This window comes from Balaenoptera acutorostrata, chromosome 16, assembly GCF_949987535.1.
Source record: "Balaenoptera acutorostrata chromosome 16, mBalAcu1.1, whole genome shotgun sequence".
Lineage (NCBI taxonomy): Eukaryota > Metazoa > Chordata > Mammalia > Artiodactyla > Balaenopteridae > Balaenoptera > Balaenoptera acutorostrata.
Genome location: NC_080079.1, coordinates 61342668 through 61368083, shown reverse-complemented (window position 1 = coordinate 61368083; position 25416 = coordinate 61342668). Strand labels below are relative to the sequence as shown.

The window sequence follows — 25416 nt, the reverse complement described above, 5'->3', positions numbered from 1 at the left end:
AGGTTCGAGCCCTGGTCCAGGAAGATCCCACATGCTGTGGAGCAACTAAGCCCGTGTGCCACAACTACTGAGCCTGTGCTCTAGAGCCTGCGAGCCGCCACTACTGAGCCCGCGTGCCACTACTGAAGCCCACACGCCTAGAGCCCGAGCTCTGCAAGAAGAGAAGCCACCGCAATGACAAGCCCGTGCACCACAACGAAGAGTAGCCCCTGCTCGCCACATCTAGAGAAAGCCTGTGCACAGCAATGAAGACCCAACACAGCCAAAAATTAAATAAATTAAAAAAAAAAAAGAATATAAGGAAATCCAGAGCTTATTAAGGAAAAGCTTACTAGTGTGTGATAGCAATTAAAATTGTGTTCCTCAAGCTTCACTCAATCAAGAGGTCTTTCATATTTGCTCTACCATGTATCACCTATACTTTTTTATTTAGTCAGTATTTTTCTTAAAATGGACTCCTTTTTTAAACTTTATTTAAAAGAAAAGTTTATAAAAATCCTGAAATCAGGAGTTTGAGGAGTTAGTTATATTTTTTCTAATATTCTGTAAAAGAAACACACAATTATTAAAATAAAAACATTTGTCTGTATAACACCTAAAATCATCTCAGATACCACCAGCCAGTGCATGCCACCCACCTTGAGAAACAATGGGGGTGATTGATCCTTCTTCGAGTATTAATCTAGAATAAAACTTAGATTGGACGAAGTGTGATAATTATGAAAAGGAGGTTTTTCATGACTTCTGAGAATCCTCTTCTTTTGACCCATGTTAAAATAAAAAATGGATTCATATATTGGTTATCAAGTTTTTCTAGAAACTTATTTGAAATATCCAGAAAAATTCCATTATTGATTTCTTTCCTCTCAATATAAGAAATTGCTTAGAAATTTGGCACTGCATCCACCAAACAATCCTTACGGTTACTGTAATCATGTCAGGCCCCTCCAGCACTGGGATTGGTGAGGAACTCTGTCTCATCTCATGGTCTTCTTTGGGCTCAACCCTATGATTCTTAGTATTATTCTTAGGGGCCATCAAGAAAGGAAGTAAGATTTCTTGTTTGGGTGGAACAGTCTAGGGAAATGTGGGTCATGTGGGCAGGATTCACTTCTTACACCTGTTTCATACTAGCTCAGTGCTTTGTACACAGTTGATACTCATAGCTGATAAATTTGAACGAAACACTGAATGCATGAATGTGTCAGTGAAGAAAGGACAATGGCGAATGTGCTTTTTGGATATTTCTGGAAATTTTAATTTTTAAACAATGTTTTTAAGGATCTGAAAGCCCGGATGCAGGAGGCCATGACTCAGGAGGTGTCAGATGTTTTCAGTGATACTACAACTCCCATCAAGCTGTTGGCAGTGGCAGCCACTGCCCCTCCTGATGCACCCAATAGGGAAGAGGTGGGTATCTGAGGCCTTCCATTTCTTCTGTTGGCCAGCCATATGTATATGTATATGTATACATATACAAGAAGAGAAGCGGGCTCTAGAGCTCAGGCCAGCCATATGTATGTGTATATGTATATGCATGTGTATGTGTATGTGTGTGTGTGTAAAGGTAAAATGTGACTGCAGTGTATGTCAGGAGTGGTTGGGAAATTGTGGATGAAGGGTGGAAAGGTAGAAGAGGGAAGAAAGGCCTTGCCACTTCTTCTTTCAGTCACCAAGTATGTCACTTAGGAATGTCTTTAGGACATGTCTTCACTTGCAAGCAGTAGAAGACCTGACCATCAGAGATGAAAACAAATGGGTTTTATTTTCATCACATAACAAGAAACATGGAGCTAGGTAGCCTTGGCATTGGTTCAGCAGCTTGATGCCATGAAAGCTGGCATCTCTCTGATTTTCTTGATCTTTTCCTCATGATGTGAGATGCTGACGCAGCCCTAGGCATTATGTTCAAGGCAGTAAGAAATGAGCAATGGGGACATTCCAGTCACAGCTAGAATAACTGTCCCTCTAGTTATAACCTTCCCTTTAGTGTCCCCTTAGGACACTTTATTCTCCAGACAGAAGTCAGGGCAATTCTTTTAAATCATTTGATGTCATTCTTTTACTCAAACCCTTCAGATTACTCCTCCCTGTCCCAGAGTGAAGCCAGAGTCCTTACAATGAACAGTAAGGCCAGTGATGTGCTGGTAGACACAGGAAAAAACAAAACAAAACAGAAACAAAAAACAAAAGGCCCTGATTTGTAATGTTTGTTAATTTCCATGATGTAAATATTCCCACGATGGTTGTTTCAATGTGAATTCACCGTAAGCAGAGTCGGGAAGAGATGGGCACGTTTGGCTCTTATGAGCTTGTGTGAGTTGGTACCAGCAGCTTCGTCACACCACTGCATCTGGTCCCCCATCTACTTCTCTGACCTCGTGTGTTGCCTCTCTTCCCCTTCATGCTCCTGTCTCTGCATTGCCCTTCTTGCGTTGTATTCCCAGTATTCCTTGTTTATGTTTGTATGTTCTAACCTTGGGGCCCTTGCTGTTGTTCTCTCTGGTCCTCCCACAGATAACTGCAGGTATTGTTCACTCACTTTCTTCAGCTGTCTACTGAAATGTCACTTTGGGGTCACCACCTAAGATAGCAACCCCACCCCAAGCTCATCCCAAGGAATTCCCTAATCTCCATATCCTACATTTCTCCTTCGTGTTTATCAACACTTACATATTTACCTTGTTTTCCTCACGTTAGCATGAAAGCTCCATGTGGGCAGGGATTTTGTTTTGTCATTACTTTATTCCCATTTCTTAGAACAATGTCTGACACATCATTGGTGCTGAATAAATGAAAGTAAACGCTCTCCCAGAAATCCTCCAGGAGACTTTTGTGTATGTCTCATCGGCTAGAATGCTGTCACGTGGCTACCTCACTGCAAAGGAATCTAGGAAAGCAAGTATTTGGTTTTCCATCCTCTATAGTATTGGTAGTGAAGGAGAAGGGGTTGGGTCAGGCACCCAAGACAATGTAGAACTGGTGAGCAGAGGTTTATGTTATTCTTATTTGCTAATGACCCCCATTTTCTTTCTCTAGCCTAGGTTACTGGGCAGTGCAGCTCATGGTCCCCTTAGGCTGGGGTGATGTGCTGTGTTTTCATTCCACACATCTGAGTGTCAGATGAGCAGACAAAACTGTCTGCTGGTAATCTCTACCTAGATGCTGCATGGGTACCTCAGCATGTGTTGTCCTCCTGTTTTCTTCCAACTGGAAATTTGTGAGTCGCCACTGACTCTTCCCTTCATCTTCCCACATCTATAATGTAAGACAAGCTAATCTGATCTCACAAATACTTCTTGAATTCTCTCTAATTTCTATTCATGTTGCCACAGCTCTAGTTCTGATCCTTGTTCCTTGCTGCCTTTATAACTACACAGCTGAGACTGGTCTTTGAATCCATCACTAGGGCACGAATAAAATAAAAATACGGATCTGACCCTGATATTTTCCTGCTTAAACCTTTCATTGGCCCTTCCTTTTCACATAGGAGAAAGCCAGAGCTCTGTGATCTGGCTTCTAATACTTCCTCTACCCCTGTTTCCCACAAACCCTGCCTCTCAGTTCATGCCCCAGCAATACCTCATTGCTTATAGTTTCCTGCATACTCTGTCCTTTCTTTTCTCCATGTCTTTGTTCTTTCTGTCTCTCTACCTAATTATTGTCCCCTTATCTCTTTTGGCTAATTTCTGTTTATCCTTTATTCTAGTATCCTTTACTTCCTGGATAGTCTGAGTGCCTTTCTTTTTCCTCCCAAGTATCAATGCTTAGTTTTATTATTGCACATAGCACACAACTATTGTAGGTATCTGTTTATGGGCCTTTTTAACCCTGCTAGGACGTGAGATCCTTGAGATGCAGAAATTATGTCTTATTCATCTTTGTATCTTCAGCATCTGTTCCAGGGCCTGGCACATAGTAGGTGCTCAGTACAGTTTTGTTGAGTGACAAGGAAAGCAAGCTAAGCAGTAGGTTAAATCAGAGGGAGCAGCAGACATAGACTGGGGCTGAGATGGTCAACCAAAGTTGGCAAAGCGTTATAGATTCAGAGTGTGGGAGACCAGCCAAGGAAAGAAACAAGGATTGAGGCCAGGAGAAGAGGACCAGGAGGTTAGAGATTTAGGAAGAGATCCTGAGCATTAAATGGCAAGAACCCAGTTGGCTGAATCCAAACAAGAGGTCAGAATGGGGAAGAGACTTGAGTGCATAAACATAGAGCCCTGGCAGTGAGACTGGAGCCTGCTGTTGGGCCAAGAGACCTTCAGAGATTGTCTGCTGGGAGCCAGAACTTGTCTCCAAGTATGGGCAGGTAGACCTCCAGGAGGAGGCAAAGAAGAGGGTAGATTCTGCCAGGCAGTTCCTAATGTGCTCTGTGTATGATATAAAGCTCACCCAGGGCTGTTGGATATACCTTGCCTCAAGCATCAATTCTAATAATGTGATCCAACACAAATGACAGAAGAACTTTTGTCGTCTAAGTTAAATTGTCCCCTTCATGGTATGTGACCTTGCATAATATCCATGTCGAAGAAAAAGTTAACTTTTTAAAAATGTGTGAACTGAATGAACAATGCAGTAGATGGTTTTGCATTTGGGGTGATGGAAGTCAGCCATCCTTACCCTTGTGTCAGGCCTGGGTGTGAGCACCAGCTATCGTTTTTCCCATGGAGGTCAGGGGCAGAGCTTTTACAACATTAATGGTAATGGGATATGTGAGGGAAGCTGCCCGGAGGAGGCTGGAGCTCTGGTTAGGACTCTGGATATTCTTGGCCTTTAATGCATCCAGCCACCTGCACTGGAACCTGGAGTAGGTTTTTCTGTACTCTTCAAACTAGAGGATAAGCCTTTTGTGAACAGGGATTATTTAAGTCCTTGGATTCTGTGAACTCCTTATTGCAGACTGCACAGCACTGTATGTCCTGTTTGCACTTGGTAAGCATTGATTGCACTGAAATTCAACGGTGTGTGTGCGCTTGCGTGCATGCATGTGATGCTGATGGCCAAACCTCTGAGGAGATACGGCAAGGCCAAGACTCGATGTGACTGTTGTCTTATTAACTTGTGAAGTCTTTGCTGAAGCAGTGGCTGCCTCTGCTTAAAGAGAGACTTTTTCTCAGGCTGCCTGACCCATTTAATTGCAATAAATTTTCTTAATGTCTTTGTTTGTTCCTCAAGGTATTTGACGAGAGGGCAGCTAACTTTGAAAACCATTCAGGAAGGCTTGGGGCCACGGCAGAGAAGGCGGCTGCTGTTGGAACTGCTAATAAATCAACGGTGGAAGGCATTCAGGCCTCAGTGAAGACAGCCCGAGAACTCACACCCCAGGTGGGTTTCACTCCCCCTTCATCATGTCAGTACACACCATATCGAGTAAAGAAGGTTAACTACAGAACAGTTTCTATACATTTTTGAACACTTACTATAAAATATCATGAAAAAACCCACACATACCCTTAATGTCGAAATCATTTTTATATTGTTTGAATTTTTTACAGTGATCATGATTAGTTTTGAAAGTAGAAAATACTAGTAAAGCACCCCCCTCCCATGCATAATTAGGGAAAAATTCAATAATCTTGAGAGGTTAGTTTATTTTGATTTTAGAGCTTATGCCTTTCCCCACATTTCTTTGATGGTATTTTAAAAATTTTAGATGTGTCCATAATTTTTCTTTTTTCTTTAATTATATAACCAAGAGGTAGCTAATGTACTGTAAACAGAATATTGGAAGAGTGGGAACAAAAGAAAACAACTTGGACAGGAATTAAAGTTCTAGTACATGATAGATGTTCTTAAAAGATCACTTCAACATCGTTTAGTGTGTTTGTGCATTTTTTTCTTACAATAAAATTACAGAAAATTCATTATCTTTTCACTCATTTATTCAGCAGATATTTCCTGAGTGCCTGTGATACATTAGGAACTGTCTGGGCTTTAGAAATCCGTGATACTAGATTTGGTGGGGAGCTTGTAGGCAGAGACAGGGGAAATAAGCTTGTCTCTTAATTGTTCAACTTTTGCCCATGTGGCATGTTAACAAGTCAGATTCTCTTGAAAAATCATACTTGTCTAGCTTTTTTAAAAAAAGTCCATAAAATATGAACATGTCTAACTTTCCTTAAAAATTTCCGTAAAACGTAGAACATAAAACATAGGATTTCTCTATACTAAAAAAAAACAGAAACAGAGCACTAGGCTTAAGATACCAACTATGGAAAGAGCAAGGACTTTGGAGACAGATCTGGACTCGAATCCTCTGTCACTTTGAGTTTCCTTGTGTAAAATGCAGATAATTCCTTCCTAGTGTATTGTTTTGAGGATTAAGAAGATGCTTGTACAGCCTGTAACTTATCAAATACTCAGTAAATGTTAGTTCCTTCCCCAAGTGCTGCAACTGACTAGCTGGGAGCTCTTGAGCAAGTCACTTAAATTTTCTGCGTCTTGGTTTTTGCAGCTGTGAAGTGGAGAAATTACTGTCCTGTCTCTTTCACAGGCTTGTTGTGAGGATTCAGTAAGACAGTGGATGTGAAAGCACTTTGTTAACTGTAGACAGTTATTATTTTTTTTAAGGAACAGTTATTTATTTATTTATTTATTTATTTATTTATTTGCTGCATTTCTCTAGTTGCGGCGAGTGGGGGCTACTCTTTGTTGTGGTGCATGGGCTTCTCATTGCAGTGGCTTCTCTTGTTGCAGAGCACGGGCTCTAGGCGTGCAGGCTTCAGTAGTTGTGGCACGTGGGCTCAGTAGTTGTGGCTCGCGGGCTCTAGAGCGCAGGCTCTGTAGTTGTGGCACGTGGGCTTAGTTGCTCCGCGGCACGTGGGATCTTCCCAGACCTGGGATCAAACCCGTGTCCCCTGCATTGGCAGGTGGATTCTTAACCACTGCGCCACCAGGAAAGTCCGACAGTTATTTTTAATAAATATTCATAAATCTGTTTTAAGTAATTTTTAGTATCTTTCTTAATGGTGCTTTTTAAGATGAGGGCATCAAGGGCTTAAGTATCACTCCGTTTTGTGTATGTTCAGAAGTATCAAGCAAACACCCGTTTACTTTGTCACTTTATTACCTTCTTAAAATCAGGCTGTGACTGTAAAATCTTTTGTGAGGGCCCATTCTGGGGAGCTGTTTATGAGACCAAAACTAAAGTGCCTGGTCTGAAAAGAGACTTGCCGATTTTTGGCCTTATAGTGCCACCTGTAGGTCAAGAGGGGGAAGCTTTGCTGAAGGTTTATATTTGAGTGGTGTTTAAAGGTTGTTTTGTCATTGCCAGGTCATCTCAGCGGCTCGCATCTTACTTAGGAATCCCGGAAATCAAGCTGCTTATGAACATTTTGAGACCATGAAGAACCAGTGGATCGATAATGTTGAAAAAATGACAGGTAGAGTTGTGTGCAAGATTCTTGCTGTCTGATCCATGAGAAATGAGTTCTGAGAAACTCAAACAGGACCAGTTATGTTACTCAGCCGTAATTGGATAAAGGGACCGTCATGTGCTCGACAGTGTACTTGGCCCTGATTAAGGCCGCTGAGCAGCAGCGGCTTCTCATTCAAGCCTTGCAACTTTGTCCGAAGAGAGACTCTTTGAGTCTCTTTGATTTTAATGTGGCCCTCCCGGTGTGATGTTTATTGTTACAGCTCCTATCTTCTCTGAATAGTGTCTTTTCTCTGTCTGAGCCAGAGTTTGGTTTCAGAGGCTGAGAGGTGGTGTTTGTGGATACAGTAAGTGTCCCTGTCATTTTCAGCAGGTTCACATTTCAAGGAACCACAATAGCTACCATTTAATACAACTTGTCTCAGAGTTTCCTCCAACTTATCAACTACGTAGTTTTTTTTTTTAAAAAAAAGGAGAAACCAACAACTGACAAACCTGTGTCTGTGCGATTGAGGTGGCACCTCTGAATCTTCTTCATTCTCTGTGGAGGGAGGGATGGGAGAGGAAGAGATGAGGAATGTAGGCTCTTCGGCTTCCCTGCAGAACCTGCTGGGACAGGGGTCCATAGCAGCCAGAGATGAAAGTGGAGCTCCTGAGGTGTCTGAAGAGAGGTAACAGAAACAAGAAACAGGCTGTTAGGGTTATTGGAATCCTCTGCGTGGCTCATCTTGGGCACTACAAGCTGCCAATAAGCAACAGATGGCTGGGGAGTGAGACGGGAAGGGAGAAAATACTGTTAACAGATAATGTGGTGCTGATGCGGTGAAGGTTTCAGACGCAATCCTTGTTTCCTCCTGATGTCAAAGCATTTCTGGTTGTCTGTGGTAGATACAAGAAGGCTGGTGACCACGGTTGGTATAAATGCTGTGAGTCTGTATGGCCTCCTGGGCTACATTCTCACTTTTTTTTTTTTTTTTTTTTTACAATGGTGATCACCTGGAAGCTTTTGATTGTGTAAGAAGGGTTTTGAGCTGAAGGTGAGAATTATGGGTGTTGTACTTTCACATGAGAAATTTGAGTGGACAACAGGGTTTTGGAGTCTCTGTTCTTCTAAAATAGAAACTAAATTCCCTTTCTGTTCTCCGGACAGGGCTGGTGGACGAAGCCATTGACACCAAATCTCTGTTGGATGCTTCCGAAGAAGCAATTAAAAAAGACCTGGACAAGTGTAAAGTCGCCATGGCCAATATTCAGCCTCAGATGCTGGTCGCTGGGGCAACCAGCATTGCTCGTCGGGCCAACCGGATCCTGCTGGTTGCTAAGAGGGAGGTGGAGAACTCTGAGGATCCCAAGTTCCGAGAGGCCGTGAAAGCTGCCTCTGACGAATTGAGCAAAACCATCTCCCCAATGGTGGTGGATGCAAAGGCTGTGGCAGGAAACATTTCTGACCCTGGTAAGCAATGCATGGTGTGGTTCACCTCAGCTCAGAGGTTAATTCAGGAAGCTGACAGGTTGGGGAGAGAAGATGCACCCCACAACCACGACATGCAAAGTCTGGGAGCAAAAACTACAGATACTTAGTTTGAGGATACTATATTAATCTTTTTCTGTTCAAAATATGTTGGACAGAATATTTTCTGCAATATTGGCAGGGTTATTGCAAGTTAGTTTCTCTGGACCGACCTCTCTGTGCTTTTTTAAAAATTTTTTTAAAAATTTGTTCTTGGCTGCGTTGGGTCTTCGTTGCTGTGTGTGGGCTTTCTCTAGTTGCGGCGAGCGGGGGCTACTCTTCATCGCAGTATGTGGGCTTCACATTGCTGTGGCTTCTCTTGTTGTGGAGTATGGGCTCTAGGCACGTGGGCTTCACTAGTTGTGGCTCGCGGGCTCAGTAGTTGTGGCTTGTGGGCTCTAGAGTGCAGGCTCAGTAGTTGTGGCGCACGGGCTTAGTTGCTCTGTGGCATGTGGGATCTTCCCGGCCCAGGGCTCGAACCCGTGTCCCCTGCATTGGCAGGCAGATTATTAACCACTGCGCCACCAGGGAAGTCCCTCTGTGCTTTCTTAATGTCTGATTAAATAACTCCTGGTCCTGTTTAGTCATTATTTTGGAAATTTCTCGAAAGATGCATAATAACCAGTTTATCAACCATTTAGCTTATGTAACTGGCATACCTTCTGCTTTTCTTAAAATGCTTTTTCTCTGGACAACATTCTTTATTTCTGTCAAATCTGGAAGGCCTAAGTTAACCTGTGGGTCTCCTAGGTGATTATCTTGATCCTACACCAAAGAATTTGGGTTTTCTTTAGCTGAATTTTGATCATTTTTTCATTACTACTAAAGATGTAACCACTCCTTTTTGGTCGGAAACATCTGAATTCCTTCCTCCTGTGAGCCTCTAGTGTTTCTAGCCTCTTCTATGAGTAGAATCCACTCAGTGTGAGAGAGTGGGAAGGAGGGGCTGCCCTGTTCGTCCCTAGCCCAGGTAAAATCTTTCTGGTTTTCTCAACCCACCATCACTGAGGCCGTGCTCAGTTTCCTAATTGGAGTTTCTAATAGTTTGAGTAGATTCCTTAATTCTGGGTGACTGGACACAGTAGCAGCAGCTCATTGTAGGGGTTAATATGCTGAATGCCAAGTGGCGCAAAGGAGTAGGGAGAAAGGTGAGAAGTACTCCAGGGAATGTGTGCCCCATCTGAAACTTGACATCTCCCCTGTTCTGAGTGGGGCAGGCTTATCTCTCGACTGCTTTATCATGAGAGGTGATGAGCACCACCTGAGCCCAAAGTGTTCATGGCCCAGGAATGTGCTGAGTACTTGTTAGCTGTACAGGCAAGAAGGCACCCTGAGCCCTACAGGGATCAGCTGGTTTGTGCCACTTCTGACTCTTTGCAGGCCTCAGGGCATCTGCCTGGCTCTTACCTCCCTTCCCCTTCAGTCACTGCCTGTGCTGCTTACTGGCAGCTTCATATCCAGCTTTTGTTACTGGAAACCAGTTCTTCTCCTGGACAGACAGTGCTCCAGGGCACTGACCTACCCAACTGAAAGTGAGGGCGTCTGTGTTTAGGCCTGCAAAAGAGCTTCCTGGACTCAGGATACCGGATCCTGGGAGCAGTGGCCAAGGTCAGAGAAGCCTTCCAACCTCAGGAGCCTGACTTCCCGCCTCCTCCGCCAGACCTTGAACAGCTCCGAGTAAGTAAATTCAGAGAGTTTGGGAGAATTGAGCAGCAGGGTGTCGGGACTGTAGCAAGAGAGAGGTAGGCTGTTCTGGAGCCTCGGTCACTAGGTAGCTTTGTTTAACTTTTACTTGAAGCTCAGTCAGAGGCACAACTTGACTTTCATTCTTGAATCTGGCGGGGTATTAACCGAGTGCTTATGCATGGAGTGTGCTGGGTAAGTGGGGGTCTTTGGTGTTGGCCTGCTCTGGTGGGAAGTGACTGGAGCAGAGGAGCTGGCTGTGGTAAGTGTGTGATGAGTGATGAGTTAGTGGGGCAAGTTAGTGAGGAGTGGGAAAATAATCTGCACAGTTTGTGGTGAGAATTTGTGTGTTCCCAGTTGACGATGACAAAACTGAGGTGGTTAGACTCTTGTGTACATTCTTCTTTCCTTCATTTGACTTTTTTTAGTAGCAAAAGTAATAAAATCCTTTTTTGAAAAAAAAAAAGTTAATTTTTCCCTAACTATAATTTAAAATCTTTTGATGCCCCACAAAGTACCATGAGTTTTTTCTTCCATAGGTAGATGGTTTAGGGGGAGGAAAGCTGAGCAATAGCTTGCAGATACAAATCCTAGAATCAGAAATAGTCATTATTTTTAGACATTTTCTCTGACAGTATTGGAAATAGCTTGTCCTTGGGAATAGCTTATCAAGGCAATAATTTGATTTACTGTCCCTGATATACTTTCCTATATTTAATGTCCCAAATTTACTTTTGCATATTTAAGTTTCTAAGTTTGTTGAGGACAAAATTGGGTCACTGTGCCCATAGCCAATGAACAGTGCTTCCCTAGCCTTCAATGCTTCTTTTTTGATTTGACTTGATTCTTTTCAGCCGGGCTATTGGTGGGTGGTAAGGGAAGGCTGTTCTGGGGAATGGATTCTTATGTGATCAATAGAGTCCTGACATTTGGAATCAAGAACTTAGAGGTCATTTGGTCTAGATACTCCTCATTGATAAACGAGGAACGCAAGGCCCAGGGGAGAAGTTGTATGCTTATGCAGCTGCCCGTCAACAGAGTCAGGACCAGAACTTAGATCTCCTTTGAGGATGCTTGGCCCCGTAGTGCTGTGCATGCCTCCCTGGGATGTGTCCAAAACAGTAGGTGCTAACTTGTTGTGGAGAAAAAAGGAAGAAAATATGCTTCTGTTGAGATTGAAACAGGTGGTCCTTATGATCAGTGTGGATGGTCTGAAATGGAGTGAATGTGGGTGGCTTTTTTGGGGATGCTTTTTAAAGGAAAGGAAAGAATTCTGGTGGGGAGTAGTTCCTAGAGCCTTACTTACAACCTGGTAATTCTTTCTTAGCTGACAGATGAGCTTGCTCCTCCCAAACCACCTCTGCCTGAGGGTGAGGTCCCTCCTCCCAGGCCCCCACCACCAGAGGAGAAGGATGAAGAGTTCCCTGAGCAGAAAGCTGGGGAGGTGATTAACCAGCCAATGATGATGGCTGCCAGGCAGCTCCATGATGAAGCTCGCAAATGGTCCAGCAAGGTAAGTAACGAAGCTCTTCTTGTTGAGAAAGGATGAAGAACCATGCACACAGCCCAGGAAGTCTATTTGGAAAATCACCCTCTCTCTGCTTTGGTTCCTGTTATTGCCAATAGCACAATCCTCTTCTTTCTTGTGGTTTAGTGAGATGTTTCTGGTACTTGATGGTTTCTCCTTCTAGCAGCTAAAGTGAGAGCTAGGATACCTGTAGTTAGAGATGAAAGTTCTTTTCCTTCTGTCCTCTAGAGTGTCAGCTGCCCTGATGCTGGACATTTGGTCTTTTAGAAATTGCTCTTCTTTCTTGGGGTCACTGAATGTTTTTAGATGTTCTCGTGCTAATTATCCACACTACAAACACGGCACAGTCTTCTGTAGGCTCTGCTATAGCTACATGAAATATTTGCATTTTCCTTCTCTTTTCTCACAGAAGCAGGTAGATTGGTGTCTTAGAAGCCATGTGCTTTGTCCCTTTCTCAGAAGCATCTTACCCCTCAACTCAAGACAGCTCCAGGCTAACTCCTACTAAACAATCTGGAAGTGTAAATATTAACATGGTTGGTGAAAATTTGGATGCTGCAGCAGTCATGTCTCGTGAGTGATGAAAAGTGAGTGGTAGCTTTTCTAGACAAGAGCTAAATATTATTGTTAACCCTGCAGTGGAAGGTGGTTCTAAGTCAGTTCTAAACTGTTTCTACCATGAACCTACATCTTTATTCCCACAATCTATTGGCCTGTGTTCATTTCACACCTTCAGCCACCTCAAGCTCTTGTAGTGAATGTAGTTCCTCAGGGACCTCCTGCACATGAAGCTGATCTTGGGTTTTTTCAGGCTGGGAATTTGACCTTGGTTTTTTAACTCTGTATTTTTCTGAACTGTTAGTTGTGAGCCCATGTTCCAAGAAGGAATGGTGACCTTGCTGGTGTTGGACCTGACCCGTGGAATCACGTATAATCATATCTCTCCAGCTGGGGCACGCACACCCCTGGGACCATTAGCAGAGTCCCAGTACACATGGGGAGTGGGGTGGGGGTGATAGTGAAGGTTGGTTTTACTCAAAGATTTTAAAGAAAATTTTTATTTATTTATTTGTTTGTTTGGCCGTGCCACGCAGCTTGTGGGATTTTAGTTCCCTGACCAGGGATTGCACCTGGGCATCCAGCATTGAAAGTGCCGAGTCCTAACCACTGGACCGCCAGGGAGTTCCCTAAGGAAAATTTAAATTTCTTTATAAACCCAGATACACTCTAAATTATGGATGTTAAAGATTTGAAATGTCTTGTACTTTTATTTTTACTTCTTACACTCTTTTCTTTTATATTGATATCTTGCCCACATTTTAAATAAATGTACTTTTGAACTTAAAAAAAAAAACAACGCAGATACATTGTGCAGTGGAACACAAAATACACATGAATTTAAAGACAAACAAAACTTAAGGGGCAGACAGCACTGGCCTACATGTTTATCCCACTCTGCCATTTGTCGCCAAAAATCCTTAGGTCTGACTGTCTCTGGAGGTTTGGAGCATCTGTGGATGGCTGACTTTGAGCTGTGTGAAGTCAGGAGCTACTTGAACCATGTGTGTTTAGGGAGGCCGGGTGGTGGTATGTGTTTGTGTATCTGTCGGTCGGCATTGTACTTTGGGACTCTGAACCCCAGCAGAAGTGGGCTGGCCTCTCTTCTAAGGAATGGGGGTGAGTTGAGTCCTGGTTGAGACAGTTTAGGTGAAAGGATTTAGAAGGTACCCAAACCCCTTGTTGGCCCTGAATCCTCCAACTTAATAGTCAGCTTTTGGAGGCAGGCTTCCTCTGCAGATTAAGACTTTCAGGAGTTGTAGCAACCTCAAATAAAATTCCACACAAACTCTTACTTCCTCTTGGTTAGAGATGTTTGATATAAAGAACCTGAGCATATAAGTGGTTTGGCTTCATTGGGGCAATTCCTTTCATTCTCTTTCCCCCTTAGCCTATTTTCATCATCTGATCTCTCTGCTTCCTTCCTGGCCTTTCAGAATGCCCATGCCTGGTATTAAATTAATTCTCTCCCCCATCACGGGTCCTGTTTTCTCATGGGCACCAGTTTTGAGCTCCTCTGAACTCAGCTTTGGTCAGTTGACAAGTCCATGTGTTATCTGTGAAATATCAATAAATTGAGTTTGGGGTAAGTGCAACTGGAGAGATTCAGGGTGTACCCGAAGAACAGCTTTCTTCGTCGGCTAGTCATGGATGCAACGTGAAATTGTGAAGTGTTGTCTCTGTAGACCTTAGATAGGGAGCGCTGCTCTGAAGTGTGGGTTTTCCCAAAGGTGGTTGCTGGATGAGATGTCTTCTTGAGGCTCCTTCTAGCTGGGTGATTGTGGGGTATTTGATAAGTCCTCTTCACTCACCATTGTGTTTTTCTTGCCTCTTTCCTGGTTTGATATCTGTTGCCTCAAATTTATCATTTTCAGTTCTGGAAGTTTTAACCCCTGAAGGAAGTAATCTGTGTCTGGCAGCTGCAGAGCTGACCCAAGACACTTTCTGTTTCCTGGAAGCTGTAGAACAGTGTTCATCTGAGCCAGCAGTTGTTCGCATTGTTCTGTTCAAAGCACCTTGTGCGGTTCCATTTGCTTTTTCCCTCTGGATTCCTTTTAAAGTTAATAAGCTACTATTGTTTGGTCGTTCGGCTTCTCAAAAATGTTCTGACCTGAGAATGACTCTTTGGTAGTAAGCGTATGCAAAAGGAATGCCACTTTCTTTCTTTGTATAAATGTTTCTCTGGAAACCGTTTGCTACTGGCGTAAGCCTCTTTCCTCTACTGTGAACAGGCCGGTGCCGGAGGCTGAGAACTCCCCCTTCTGTGGAGCTCGGTTCATCTGACTCCTGGAGAGTCTCCATTTTCTTTCCCATCCTAGGCAAGCTTTGGTTACTAAACCAGCTGAAGCTCAGTTGCCCAAGCCCTATACTGCTCTTACTAACACTGTCCCTGTTTCTCACCCTTCCTGCCATCGACCAAGCCGGGTAACCCAGCCGCTGAGGTGGGTGTAAGTGCTGTAGCTGAGGCAGATGCGGCTGCTGCTGTTGGGTCCCCTGTCCCCCCTGACATGGAAGACGATTACGAACCTGAGCTGCTGCTAGTGCCATCCAGTCAGCCGGTCAACCAGCCCATTCTGGCAGCGGCTCAGTCATTGCATCGGGAAGCTACCAAGTGGTCTAGTAAGGTACTGATTAGCGCCCCCAGCTGGGGCTGCTCCCTATGCATCTGGCCATGTGCAGCCTTGACACATTGCATCACTCATGATCTGTGCGGGTCCTGTGAGTCTGAGCCGGGCGGGCATCTGTCTGTCTGCACCTTGTTGTTAGGACTGGCTTCACAAGTTTGATAGGTCTGCTAATGCCAGATTAACTGGATTGCATTTATGTTTGGGGGTTAGAGAGATGGGGTCACTTTCTGAAAGGATTCCTTTTCTTACTGACCTTGTGGCCAATATTGGAACCTTAAACCCCTTGGGAAGCCGTGGACGCCTCTCTCAGTGACTTTCAGGTCAGGAATCATTGTAGACCATTAAGAGGTCATCTGGCCTGATCACTGGACTTTGCCTGCCCCCCACCCATCCCCCCTCCCCGCTGACCTCTCACTGATGGCTCAGGCAGAGTTGATCAGCGTGAGGAGGGTTTCTGGGGAGGGCTGCTTGCTGTCTTGCACTTGGCTGTGGGGCAGATGCTGGCCTTCATGGGAGCCCACGGGGAAGGGGGCTTCACTGACTGGCTTGTTCAGGGGTTTCAGTGGGAGAGGGGGTGTGAGTAGGGAACAGATAGCGCTCAAGTCTGCAGGACAGGAACCAACAGAGCTTTGGCCTTAGGGAGTGGGGGATGGGAGCAATCACTTTTTTCCCTTTGAAGGTGGCATGTTGCAAGAAGAAAGGGTTTGAAGAGTGATGGGTAATAAATAACTAACCCTGGCACTACACTGTCCTCTAACCAAGGTCATGAAATCCTGGAATGATCCCAGGTCTGCACTGGAAGAGGTGGGCCCAGCCAGCCTTGTCTAACATACCCCTATTCTCATGAGTTCTTCCCATGCCTGTGTTCGCTCTGGCCCCAATTACTGCCCGGGATGTTACACACCCTCCAGCGTAAATGATCAGCCACTTATGGTACCTGTGGAGGTTTCTCACAGAGCACCCTGCAGTGGCATGGTTTGTGTATGTCTCACTGCATTGTCTAGAAATTGAAAAGCATGAGGGGAAAAATGCGTAGGGCCTGGCCTTTTAGGTAGTTTTGAACAATGCATTTATTATTTTTGGTTGTTATCAGCCAAAATATCAGCCTTTTGAAGGCATAAAGTAAATTACTTGTACATTTCCTTATTATGACCCATGAGGGTTTTAATGAACCAAAATGCCCAGTGTAAGATAAACTGCTGTTAGTTGGAGTGAGGGTTGCATTTACGGCTTGACTCACGATTTTTATTTTCCCAACGCCTCCCCCAGCATCCTCTTAACTGTGAAAGTTTCTTTAATTGAAGCCACTTAGCTGAGAGGACTGAAGAATTGATTCTTGGCCTTTTTAAATGTGAAAAATTAAAATAACATGTTCCTTTAGGCTGAGAGTACAGACAAGAGGCAGTAGAGGGAGGGCAGGAGCAGACTAGGTCAGAAAAAAATTTTTTTTCACCAAGGCTAATAGTTACTTGGTTTAAATTCTAGTTAAGCAGCGACAATCATTGGCTGCTGTTTGTAACAAGGGTAAGGATAAAGAGAATGATTTCAGCATCTAGAAAGGCTCATCTGTATTTTTCCCTTCAGGCCAGCTGTACTGCTTTCCCCCCACAGAAAGGAAAATGCCTGTTTAACCAACTTCTTGGGCCCATCCCCAATTTATTGACATGATTAACCTGGAAATGCTGAAATGCTTGTTTAGTCCTATGCCTGGGGCTCACATGTTGCCCTTTCAGATTAATATCCAAGTCTTTTTTGGTCCGGTGATCTCTCCCTCTCTCTCTCTCACTCTCACTGAGTGCTGGGGAGAGTACCCTGGCTCACTCTTCTTTCTCCTGTGCTATCCATATCACTCAAGAATAGTCTGTATATCTTCTTCTCACCCTTCCAGAGGGCTGCTAGAGCAGCAGGCTCCCTCCTCTCTTCTCTGTGCTTCTACTTCCTTCCCTAACTTGGCCAGAGTATGGGCTGAGCTCACACTGTATCTTGCTTCTCTCTAGGGCAATGACATCATTGCAGCAGCCAAGCGCATGGCTCTGCTGATGGCTGAGATGTCTCGGCTGGTCAGAGGGGGCAGCGGTACCAAGCGGGCACTGATTCAGTGTGCCAAGGACATAGCCAAGGCCTCAGATGAGGTGACTCGGTTGGCCAAGGAGGTTGCCAAGCAGTGCACAGATAAGCGGATTAGAACCAACCTCTTACAGGTACTCAGGAAAAGTGTGTGTGGGGGGGGGGGGGCAGGGGGTAGGGTGCAAAGCAGGAGAGAGAAAACTGGGTGAGCAAGGAGGAGGAGGTATTTCAGAATGGGAAGAAATAGCAGAAAGGAGAAATACACATGTGTATTTGGGAAAGAGAGATACAGGCAAGTTTATTTCTGAATCAAATGAAAGAATTTTAATGCTTCCATGTCTGGACAGAAGGACTATACTGATCCTAGGGGGAAAACAATTGGAATCCTGCTGCTGATTTACTGAATGCTTTCTGCATGCCAGCCACTGAGAATACAGAGGTGAATTAAGTCTGGTCCTCAGGGAGCTTGTGGACAAGAAAAACAAACATACTAAATTAAATTTTCTTTTTAGGTATGCGAGCGAATCCCAACCATAAGCACCCAGCTCAAAATCCTGTCCACGGTGAAGGCCACCATGCTGGGCCGGACCAACATAAGTGACGAGGAGTCTGAGCAGGTATGTGCTTCTGACTTCTCGCCAGCAGCTTCTATGCCACTTGATAGCAGTTTAATTCAGCCTTGAGGAAATGTTACCTGTGAAATGGGTATTCAGTATGTAGGATGGAGTCTTCAGTTCTCTTAGAAGGGCATCTATGTTGGAGAGATGCATCAGAAATTTGGAAAAGGAAGTAAAAAGCTCTTGTGCAACTCTTGTCATTTTACAGTTGAGAAATTGAGGCCTTGGGAGGTTAGGGAGGTTAAGTGAATCAGCAGCAGTTAGGACTCTACTCGGTTCTTTTCCTCCCTGGAAGAGGTTTGGCTCTGTCGAGGCCTCCAGTGCCTGTTCAGTCCTGCTCACTCTATCCTTCTGGCTGGTGAATTTCTGTTTCCTTGTTCTCTGGGTGATAAGTATCTCAGGGAGGATGAATAATGTAGGCTTTTCAGGGGCATGAGGTGGTTAGGCCTGTGCTGAGGCTGAAATGACATCTCAAACGAGGTGCTTCTCTTTTGGTTTCTTTGACAGAGAATGAAATAAAGATGGTGGGAGTGTTTGCTTAAGTGTTTTTTTTTTTTTTTTTTTTTTTTTAAAGATAATTTCACAGGTTGGGTCAGATTTCCCTTTATTTTTTTTAGTCTTATTTTTTTTAAAATTTTATTTATATATTTATTTTTGGCTGTGTTGGGTCCCCGTTGCTGCACGCGAGCTTTGTTGCTGCACGCGAGCTAGTTTCTCTAGTTGCCGCGAGCGGGGGCCACTCTTCATTGCGGTGCGCGGGCCTCCCATTGCGGTGGCCTCTCCTGTGGAGGAGCACGGGCTCTAGGTGCACGGGCCCCAGCAGCTGTGGCACGTGGGCTCTAGAGCGCAGGCTCAGTAGCCGTGGCGCACAGGCCCTGCTGCTCCGCGGCATGTGGGATCCTCCAGGACCAGGGCTAGAACCCGTGTCCCCTGCATAGGCAGGCGGACTCCCAACCACTGCACCACCAGGGAAGTCCTTAAGTGTTTCTTGTATGTATCTCGGCAGTCACAGTTTTTTCTCTTCCCTGCCTCCTGGAAACGTGGCTCAGGTCTTCTCAGAAAGCCCTCATTTGAGCACCTCTTCCTCTCCTTATTTCCTCTCTAGTAGGCTCTGCTATGAGCCAGACTTACAATTTCTTCTTATGGAAGGTAGCACATCTTTTGTTGAACTGCTCAGACAAGGCTCATCATACAATGGGATATGTATGTGGCACTGTATTACATACTATGTAGGGGAGTTAATGAAATAGACACAATCCCTCTCCTTGTCTGGGCCAGGAGACAGAGGTTAGGAGCACTTTAGAGGAACAAGGAGGCTACTTCTCTTGGTGTCAGTAGTGCTACCTTAACTACCATGTTTTAATTCAACAGCTCTCACCATAACCCTCTCTTCTCCCAAACCATGGGAACTGGATTTTAACCTTTAACTTCCACGTATTCTAGGCAGGGTTTGGGCACTAGGCTATTTCCTGTCATGTGATCTCTCCTGCCCCAAGAAAAGGAAATAGAAAAAACAGGGAAGAAAGGGTAAGACTCAGAGTTTCCGACCTTATCAGTTAATCAATTAGCCAACAAAAATGTATCTTGGGAGTATCTACTATGTTCCATTAAATATTCCAGTTAAAAAAAAGGAAGAAACTGACAGTGTGGTAGAATGGAAGAAACACAGGATTGCAAGTCAGAAGTTTTGAGGCTCACCCTGACTGTTGTGTGAGTTGGGCTGGCAAGTCCCCGAATCACGCTGGGCCTCAGCCTCTTTGTTGACCAAGCAAAAAGATTAACTGATTGGGAATTCTAGTCCATAGTTATGCCTCTCAGAGCCCATGAACCCTCTGAAATTGCATGTACAAATTTTGTGCACGTGAGCAATTTTTTCTGGGGAGAATCCACAGCCTTCATTAAACCCTCAAAGGGTCTGTAGCTCAAAAATATTTAAGAATTAAAAAAAAAAAGAATTACTGAGTTAATGGATAAGTTAGTTACTAGTGTGATCTTAGTCCTGTATTTTGTATGTTTACAAGATTTACTTATTTAGATTTTCATGGATTTATAAGGTGGTTGGTTCACTTGGTTATTTTTCATGTGTTAATTAAATGTTTATGAAATACCTCATGTGACAGGCACTGACGTAACACTAGGGTACAGCAGAGAACAAAATTGACAAAAATTGCTGCCCTCATGGAACTTAAATTTTAGATAAAATTAGATGAAACATAGATAAACAACCTAGGTAAAACATATAGTACATCAATTAGTGATGGTAAGTTCGGTAGAGAAAAGTGAAGAAAGAATTGGAGGATGAGGCATGCTGGGAGTTGGGAAGGTAGTTTGTGATTTAAAATAAGGTGAGCAGGAAAAGCCTCAGCAAGGTGACAACTGGGCAAAGATCTGAAGGAGGTGAGAGGTGAGCCATGGGATACCTGGGGGAAGAGCATTCTAGGTAGAGGGAACTGCAAGAGCCCGAGGTAGGGGCTTGTTTGAACACCAGGAAAGGAGTATACACTAGAAGCCATCTGAGGGTACAGTATACAATCAGTGATGGTCCAGTTTTGGGTTCTTTTTGGTGATCCAGCTATAAACCACCAGTGATATGACAAATAGAAGGGATGCCAGGTACAGGTAGGGTAAACTGCGTTCCATTCCTGGCTTAAGCCTGTTTCAGAGGCTGGGCTCCATCAGGGACTGTGAGTAATGGAGAGCTCCTCTTTCCTTACAGGCCACAGAGATGCTGGTTCACAACGCCCAGAACCTCATGCAGTCGGTGAAGGAGACTGTTCGAGAAGCAGAAGCAGCTTCAATCAAAATTCGAACAGATGCTGGATTTACACTGCGCTGGGTTAGAAAGACTCCCTGGTACCAGTAGACACCTGGTTGAACCTGGCTAACACAGAAGCCCCTGCTGAACAGAATGAAAATGATCGGAGTCCCAGAAGCCACCCAAGATTACTGGGGGGTTGAAAGCCACATCTTGGCCTGACATAACAGAAAGGAATGGGGCCTCTTCACATTAGAAAACATTTATACTCTTGTCATGGACACTTTGAAATGTGTCTCCGTATAAAGCCTGTATTCTTGAACACGGCTTTACTTGTGCACACTCTGTCCCAATAGGCAGACGGGGTTTCTAGCCCATGGACTTCACATAAGCTCAGAATCCAAGAGTGAACACTAGCCAGACATCCTGTTCTGCCCTTGTTCCCTAAAGGACAGTTCCCTTTCTGCCCCTGTCCCCCATTCTTTCCACCAGGCTCCCAAGACCCAGGGCCCAGGCAAGTCAGTTAAGGAAATCACTGTGCCTCCAAAATTTTTTTGGGCTCTCCATGTTGCTGCTGACCCTGCCTGCCTTCCTTGGCTGTGCTACCTTGGTCCTTTTCAGGAGTGAGCTTTGCTGTTGCAGGGGAAGGTGGCCTCTGGGGAGCCCCAGCATGTGGGGCCTGGATTCACTTCCTGCCCTTCCCCAATTTAATCCTTCTAGTTTCCCACAGTACAAAACCAAATTTCACTTTGTCAGGAGGAAATCACCAAATCATGTGATTCTGTCTTTACCTCACTCCAGAGCAATGTCTGTGCTAGGGAAACTTTCCGTCCCATATCCTGCCTCGGCCTGCCAAGGTAGCCATCCCAAGAACACACTGTGTGTCCTGGTGCTCTCTGCCACTGGAGAGGCAGAGTGGCCGGGGCGTGGCCCTGCCCATCCTCCCAGCAGGGCCACTCCCAGGCACTCCACGCTTTGTCACTGCCTGCAGAGATCTATGCTGAGGCCTTATCATTCATTCTTAGCTCTTATTGTTCTTTCTGAGCTGAAATGCTGCATTTAATTTTTAACCAAATCATGTCTCCTGTCCTGGCTTTTGTATTCTTCCCACACCCTTCCTAAGCAAGGTTTTAAAGATATATGTTTGTTCTATAATTTTGAAAGATCGTTTTTATCCTTTTGAAATTCAGTCCTAAGAATTGGTGCTTGTCCCCAGGAGTGTCTAATGGAAAGGCAGTCCTGTCTGAAGGACACTTCCTACCTAAGGGAGGCGGTACTTGCAGACTGGAATTCTGGCACTGCTGGGGATGAATCGATGGGAAATAGTCCTCAGTGATTCCTACCTCCCTCAGCCAACAACAGCCAAGCCCCTTGCATCCTACCCTCCCTCCTAAGTACAGTTGTTAAGAGAGTAATGGGTATAATATTTAATTATCACCATAGTAAGTTTCCTATTAGCTAAGTGAGAGAAGGCAATTTTTCCTTTCTTGTACTTATCACTGCTGTCTAAGCATTCCCCAGCACATGAAACTATATTTCTTCCCAAAGCCAGAACTGGATGAGTAAAGGAGTAAGAACCCTTGCCTGAATGTCCTCCCCACCTCCAGTGTGTGTTAGACCCTAACATCAAATGTGTAAAACTTGTCTTAAGTTGGTACTGTACACTCAGGCCTCCTCTGTTTCCTTTTAACTGATGATTATTTTCAAGGCCCTCAGCATCCTTGTATAGTTGCTTACCTGATATAAATGCAATATTAATGCCTTTAAAGTATGAATCTATGCCAAAGATCACCTTTTGTTTTACTAAAGACTACTTAGAGGAAATAAGAAAAATCATGTTTGCTCTCCAAGTTCCTCCAGTGTTTTGAGACACTGGTTTACACTTTATACCAATGTGCTTTTCTCTAATATCAGTGCTGAAGACACAGTGAAGCAAATTAAAAAAAAAAAAAAAATCCCTGAATGCTGATTAGACATCACCACTAAAAAACTACATTTATAAGCTAGGATTTGTTATATGCAAATATTTTCTGCCTCTTCTGTTTAAAACAATAAAGTGCATTTATATAAATAATGCTTTAAATGATGGGTGTTATTTCAGCAAGAGCTTTTATATCAGGTTTCTCCTTTGTTTTGAAGCATAGCCAGAGAAGCTAATCCTCAAAATGTGGGAACTAAAGATTTTTATTTAATCCAAATATTGTACTGGAAGAAGTAGAAACCAGCGGTAATATATTTACTTAACAAGATCTTTGTAATAAAGGACAACACTGGGGATTATAAACTAGAAGGAGCAGAAGTGACAAAAGGTTAGCAGTAAGAGGAAAGCAGCCAGATGATATAGATCATCCCCTGGTTGAAGCAGTCCATCTTAGAAGATTCTGGCTGTATGTGGAGGCCATCACTATCCCCTAAGCTAAAGCTATTACATGTGCAGGAATATTGCAGGTCTATAGTTAATATTCTAAAGCCCAATACAGAACAACAGGGTTGTCAGGGATCCACCAGAGTTATGAGGCAGAGCTAGCTTTTGGGCACATATTCCTCTTCTTGCTTGAGGAAGCTCTAAGAGTAGGAACAGGTTCTTGAAGCAGAGCTGGGACATCAGTATTTTTGCCTTATTTTCCAGATCTGAAAGTGGTAAATATCACTAAAGGGGGATAGTACTGACTACTTATCACTGCTTTAACTTAGAAAAGTTGCTGACTAGGGAGGCAGATTCCAGCTGTCTGAGTTAAAGGGAACTGTCCAGAGGTACTGAATTAGCTCAGCAATATCTGAAAACAGTATTCATGGTCTCATTTTTTCTATTCACCATATGTTCACTGGTGCTGCCTTCCTGCTGCATTATAGTTTTTCTCGAGTCAGATGACTCTAAGGACACCAGGACCAGTATTTTCCAAGGTTCTTCTATAGCAGCACTTAAGGAATGAACCCATCACATGAACTCCCTTTGAATAAAATGATGGTGACTCCTTTATGCAGAAAATGAGCTTTTGGGTTATACTCCTTTAAGAATTTAGAAAATGAGGCTATTCTGGAATTATCTGGAATTCTGTGCTTGAAAAATATTTCAATACTACTAAGAATTCATGGATCTTTGTTGTTAGTAGGTGGTGGTAGGGAGAGTAGCTTTGATCACTTATTGTTCAGTCTGTGGCTAAAAGGGTGATGGTTAGAGAAAGTATATAAGGCTGAGGTCAAGAGAGGAGCACTTGGAAGTGCTCTGCAGCAACCCTCACACCTTGTGTGATGATGCAGAGTAAAATGTGACCATGTTCAGCCTGCCCTAACACTGAGGCATGCCCAGCTGAGAATGCTCAATTAACAGTCAAGCTAAAAAATCAACTTGTTGCTTTCATCTTTTTATTGACAGTGTAGCCAGAGCTAGAGAAAGGACTTACTGGATTCAATCAAATTAATAAATACAATAATTTAATTGTAAAAGGAAACAGTCTACTTGGAAGTTTCAGCAGAAATTGCTAGAAGCAAGGGACTCTTGGCATACAATCTGCTTGTATATGAGAAGATAGCACAGAAAGAAAATTAGTCCATATATGGATGATTGAGATTAGGGATTCTGCAGAAAGAGAAGTAAATGTATTGATTGCTCTTTTGAGGTATGAACTTTGAAGAGGAAGACATTAAAATGAAAAGCAATTGAACTGGGTATCCAATCTTAGGCAAAGGGAATAAATATTTGGCAACATCTTAATTTTAGCTGCCAAGCTGATATTGGTTACCCTAGAAATTACTAAGTTGCAGAAAGTAACCTTTCCTATTAGGTGAAAGGCAGGCTGGGTGCCCTAGGCAGGCAAAGGTAAGAATGCTGCTGTACAGTGGGCTCCCTGTACCAGCACCAACCACTAGCCCTGACAGCAGAGTGGGATGAGTGTAAGGGCTACGGTTAGCATGACAACGGTAAGGGATAAGTTGACAATGAAAAGAATGGAGTCACAAAGAGAAAGCTAATAGCAAGAACAAGCACTTACATCTTAACTTTCTCCATTCTTCATGTCTAATGAAGCAAAATAACTGGGCAAGGACTTCTAAGTCAATCAAGTTAAATGATAACAACTGTGGACTGACTTGCCAACCATGGAGATCAATACAGGTTTATCAATGCTACTGAGGATTTTGTTTCTGCCTCATTATAGTGTACTTTCATGTACTTTGTCAGTAGAGACATTTAAGTACTCCAGTGACAGTTACAACAGTAGTTTCAGGAAGGAATCTACTGACTTTTCATATTGTGAAAAGATTAGGGAATTGGGAAGCACAAAATATGAAAAGGGAGTTCCCCTGAAGACAAGGAGTGTAGGCAAGTTGAAACCCTTAAGAACAACAACAGGGCTTCCCTGGTGGCGCAGTGGTTGAGAATCTGCCTGCTAATGCAGGGGACACGGGTTCGAGCCCTGGTCTGGGAAGATCCCACATGCCACGGAGCGGCTGGGCCCGTGAGCCACAACTACTGAGCCTGCGCGTCTGGAGCCTGTGCCCCGCAACGGGAGGGGCCGCGATAGTGAAAGGCCCGCGCACCGCGATGAAGAGCGGTCCCCGCACCGCGATGAAGAGTGGCCCCCACTTGCCCTAACCAGAGAAAGCCCTCGCACGAACCGAAGACCCAACACAGCCAAAAATAAATAAATAAATAAATAATAAAAGTAGCTATAAAAAAATTTAAAAAAAAAAAAAA

At 44.0% G+C, this 25416-nt stretch overlaps 1 protein-coding gene across 2 annotated transcripts in view; it reads left to right on the top strand.

The window, feature by feature from the left end:
* Positions 1-25070, top strand: part of VCL (vinculin) — a 101311-nt gene extending 76241 nt beyond the window's left edge. The window contains exons 13-22 of one of the 2 annotated variants that reach the window (XM_057531178.1): positions 1282-1410; positions 5176-5325; positions 7274-7382; positions 8526-8828; positions 10438-10562; positions 11896-12081; positions 15075-15278; positions 17279-17482; positions 17861-17965; positions 20682-25070. In XM_057531178.1, coding sequence (XP_057387161.1) covers positions 1282-1410; positions 5176-5325; positions 7274-7382; positions 8526-8828; positions 10438-10562; positions 11896-12081; positions 15075-15278; positions 17279-17482; positions 17861-17965; positions 20682-20828 — 1662 coding nt within the window. In that variant the 3' untranslated portion in view covers positions 20829-25070. The remainder of the gene's footprint in view (positions 1-1281; positions 1411-5175; positions 5326-7273; positions 7383-8525; positions 8829-10437; positions 10563-11895; positions 12082-15074; positions 15279-17278; positions 17483-17860; positions 17966-20681) is intronic. The other variant, XM_057531177.1, reaches the window with a different exon arrangement.
* The last annotated feature ends 346 nt before the right edge of the window (positions 25071-25416 follow it).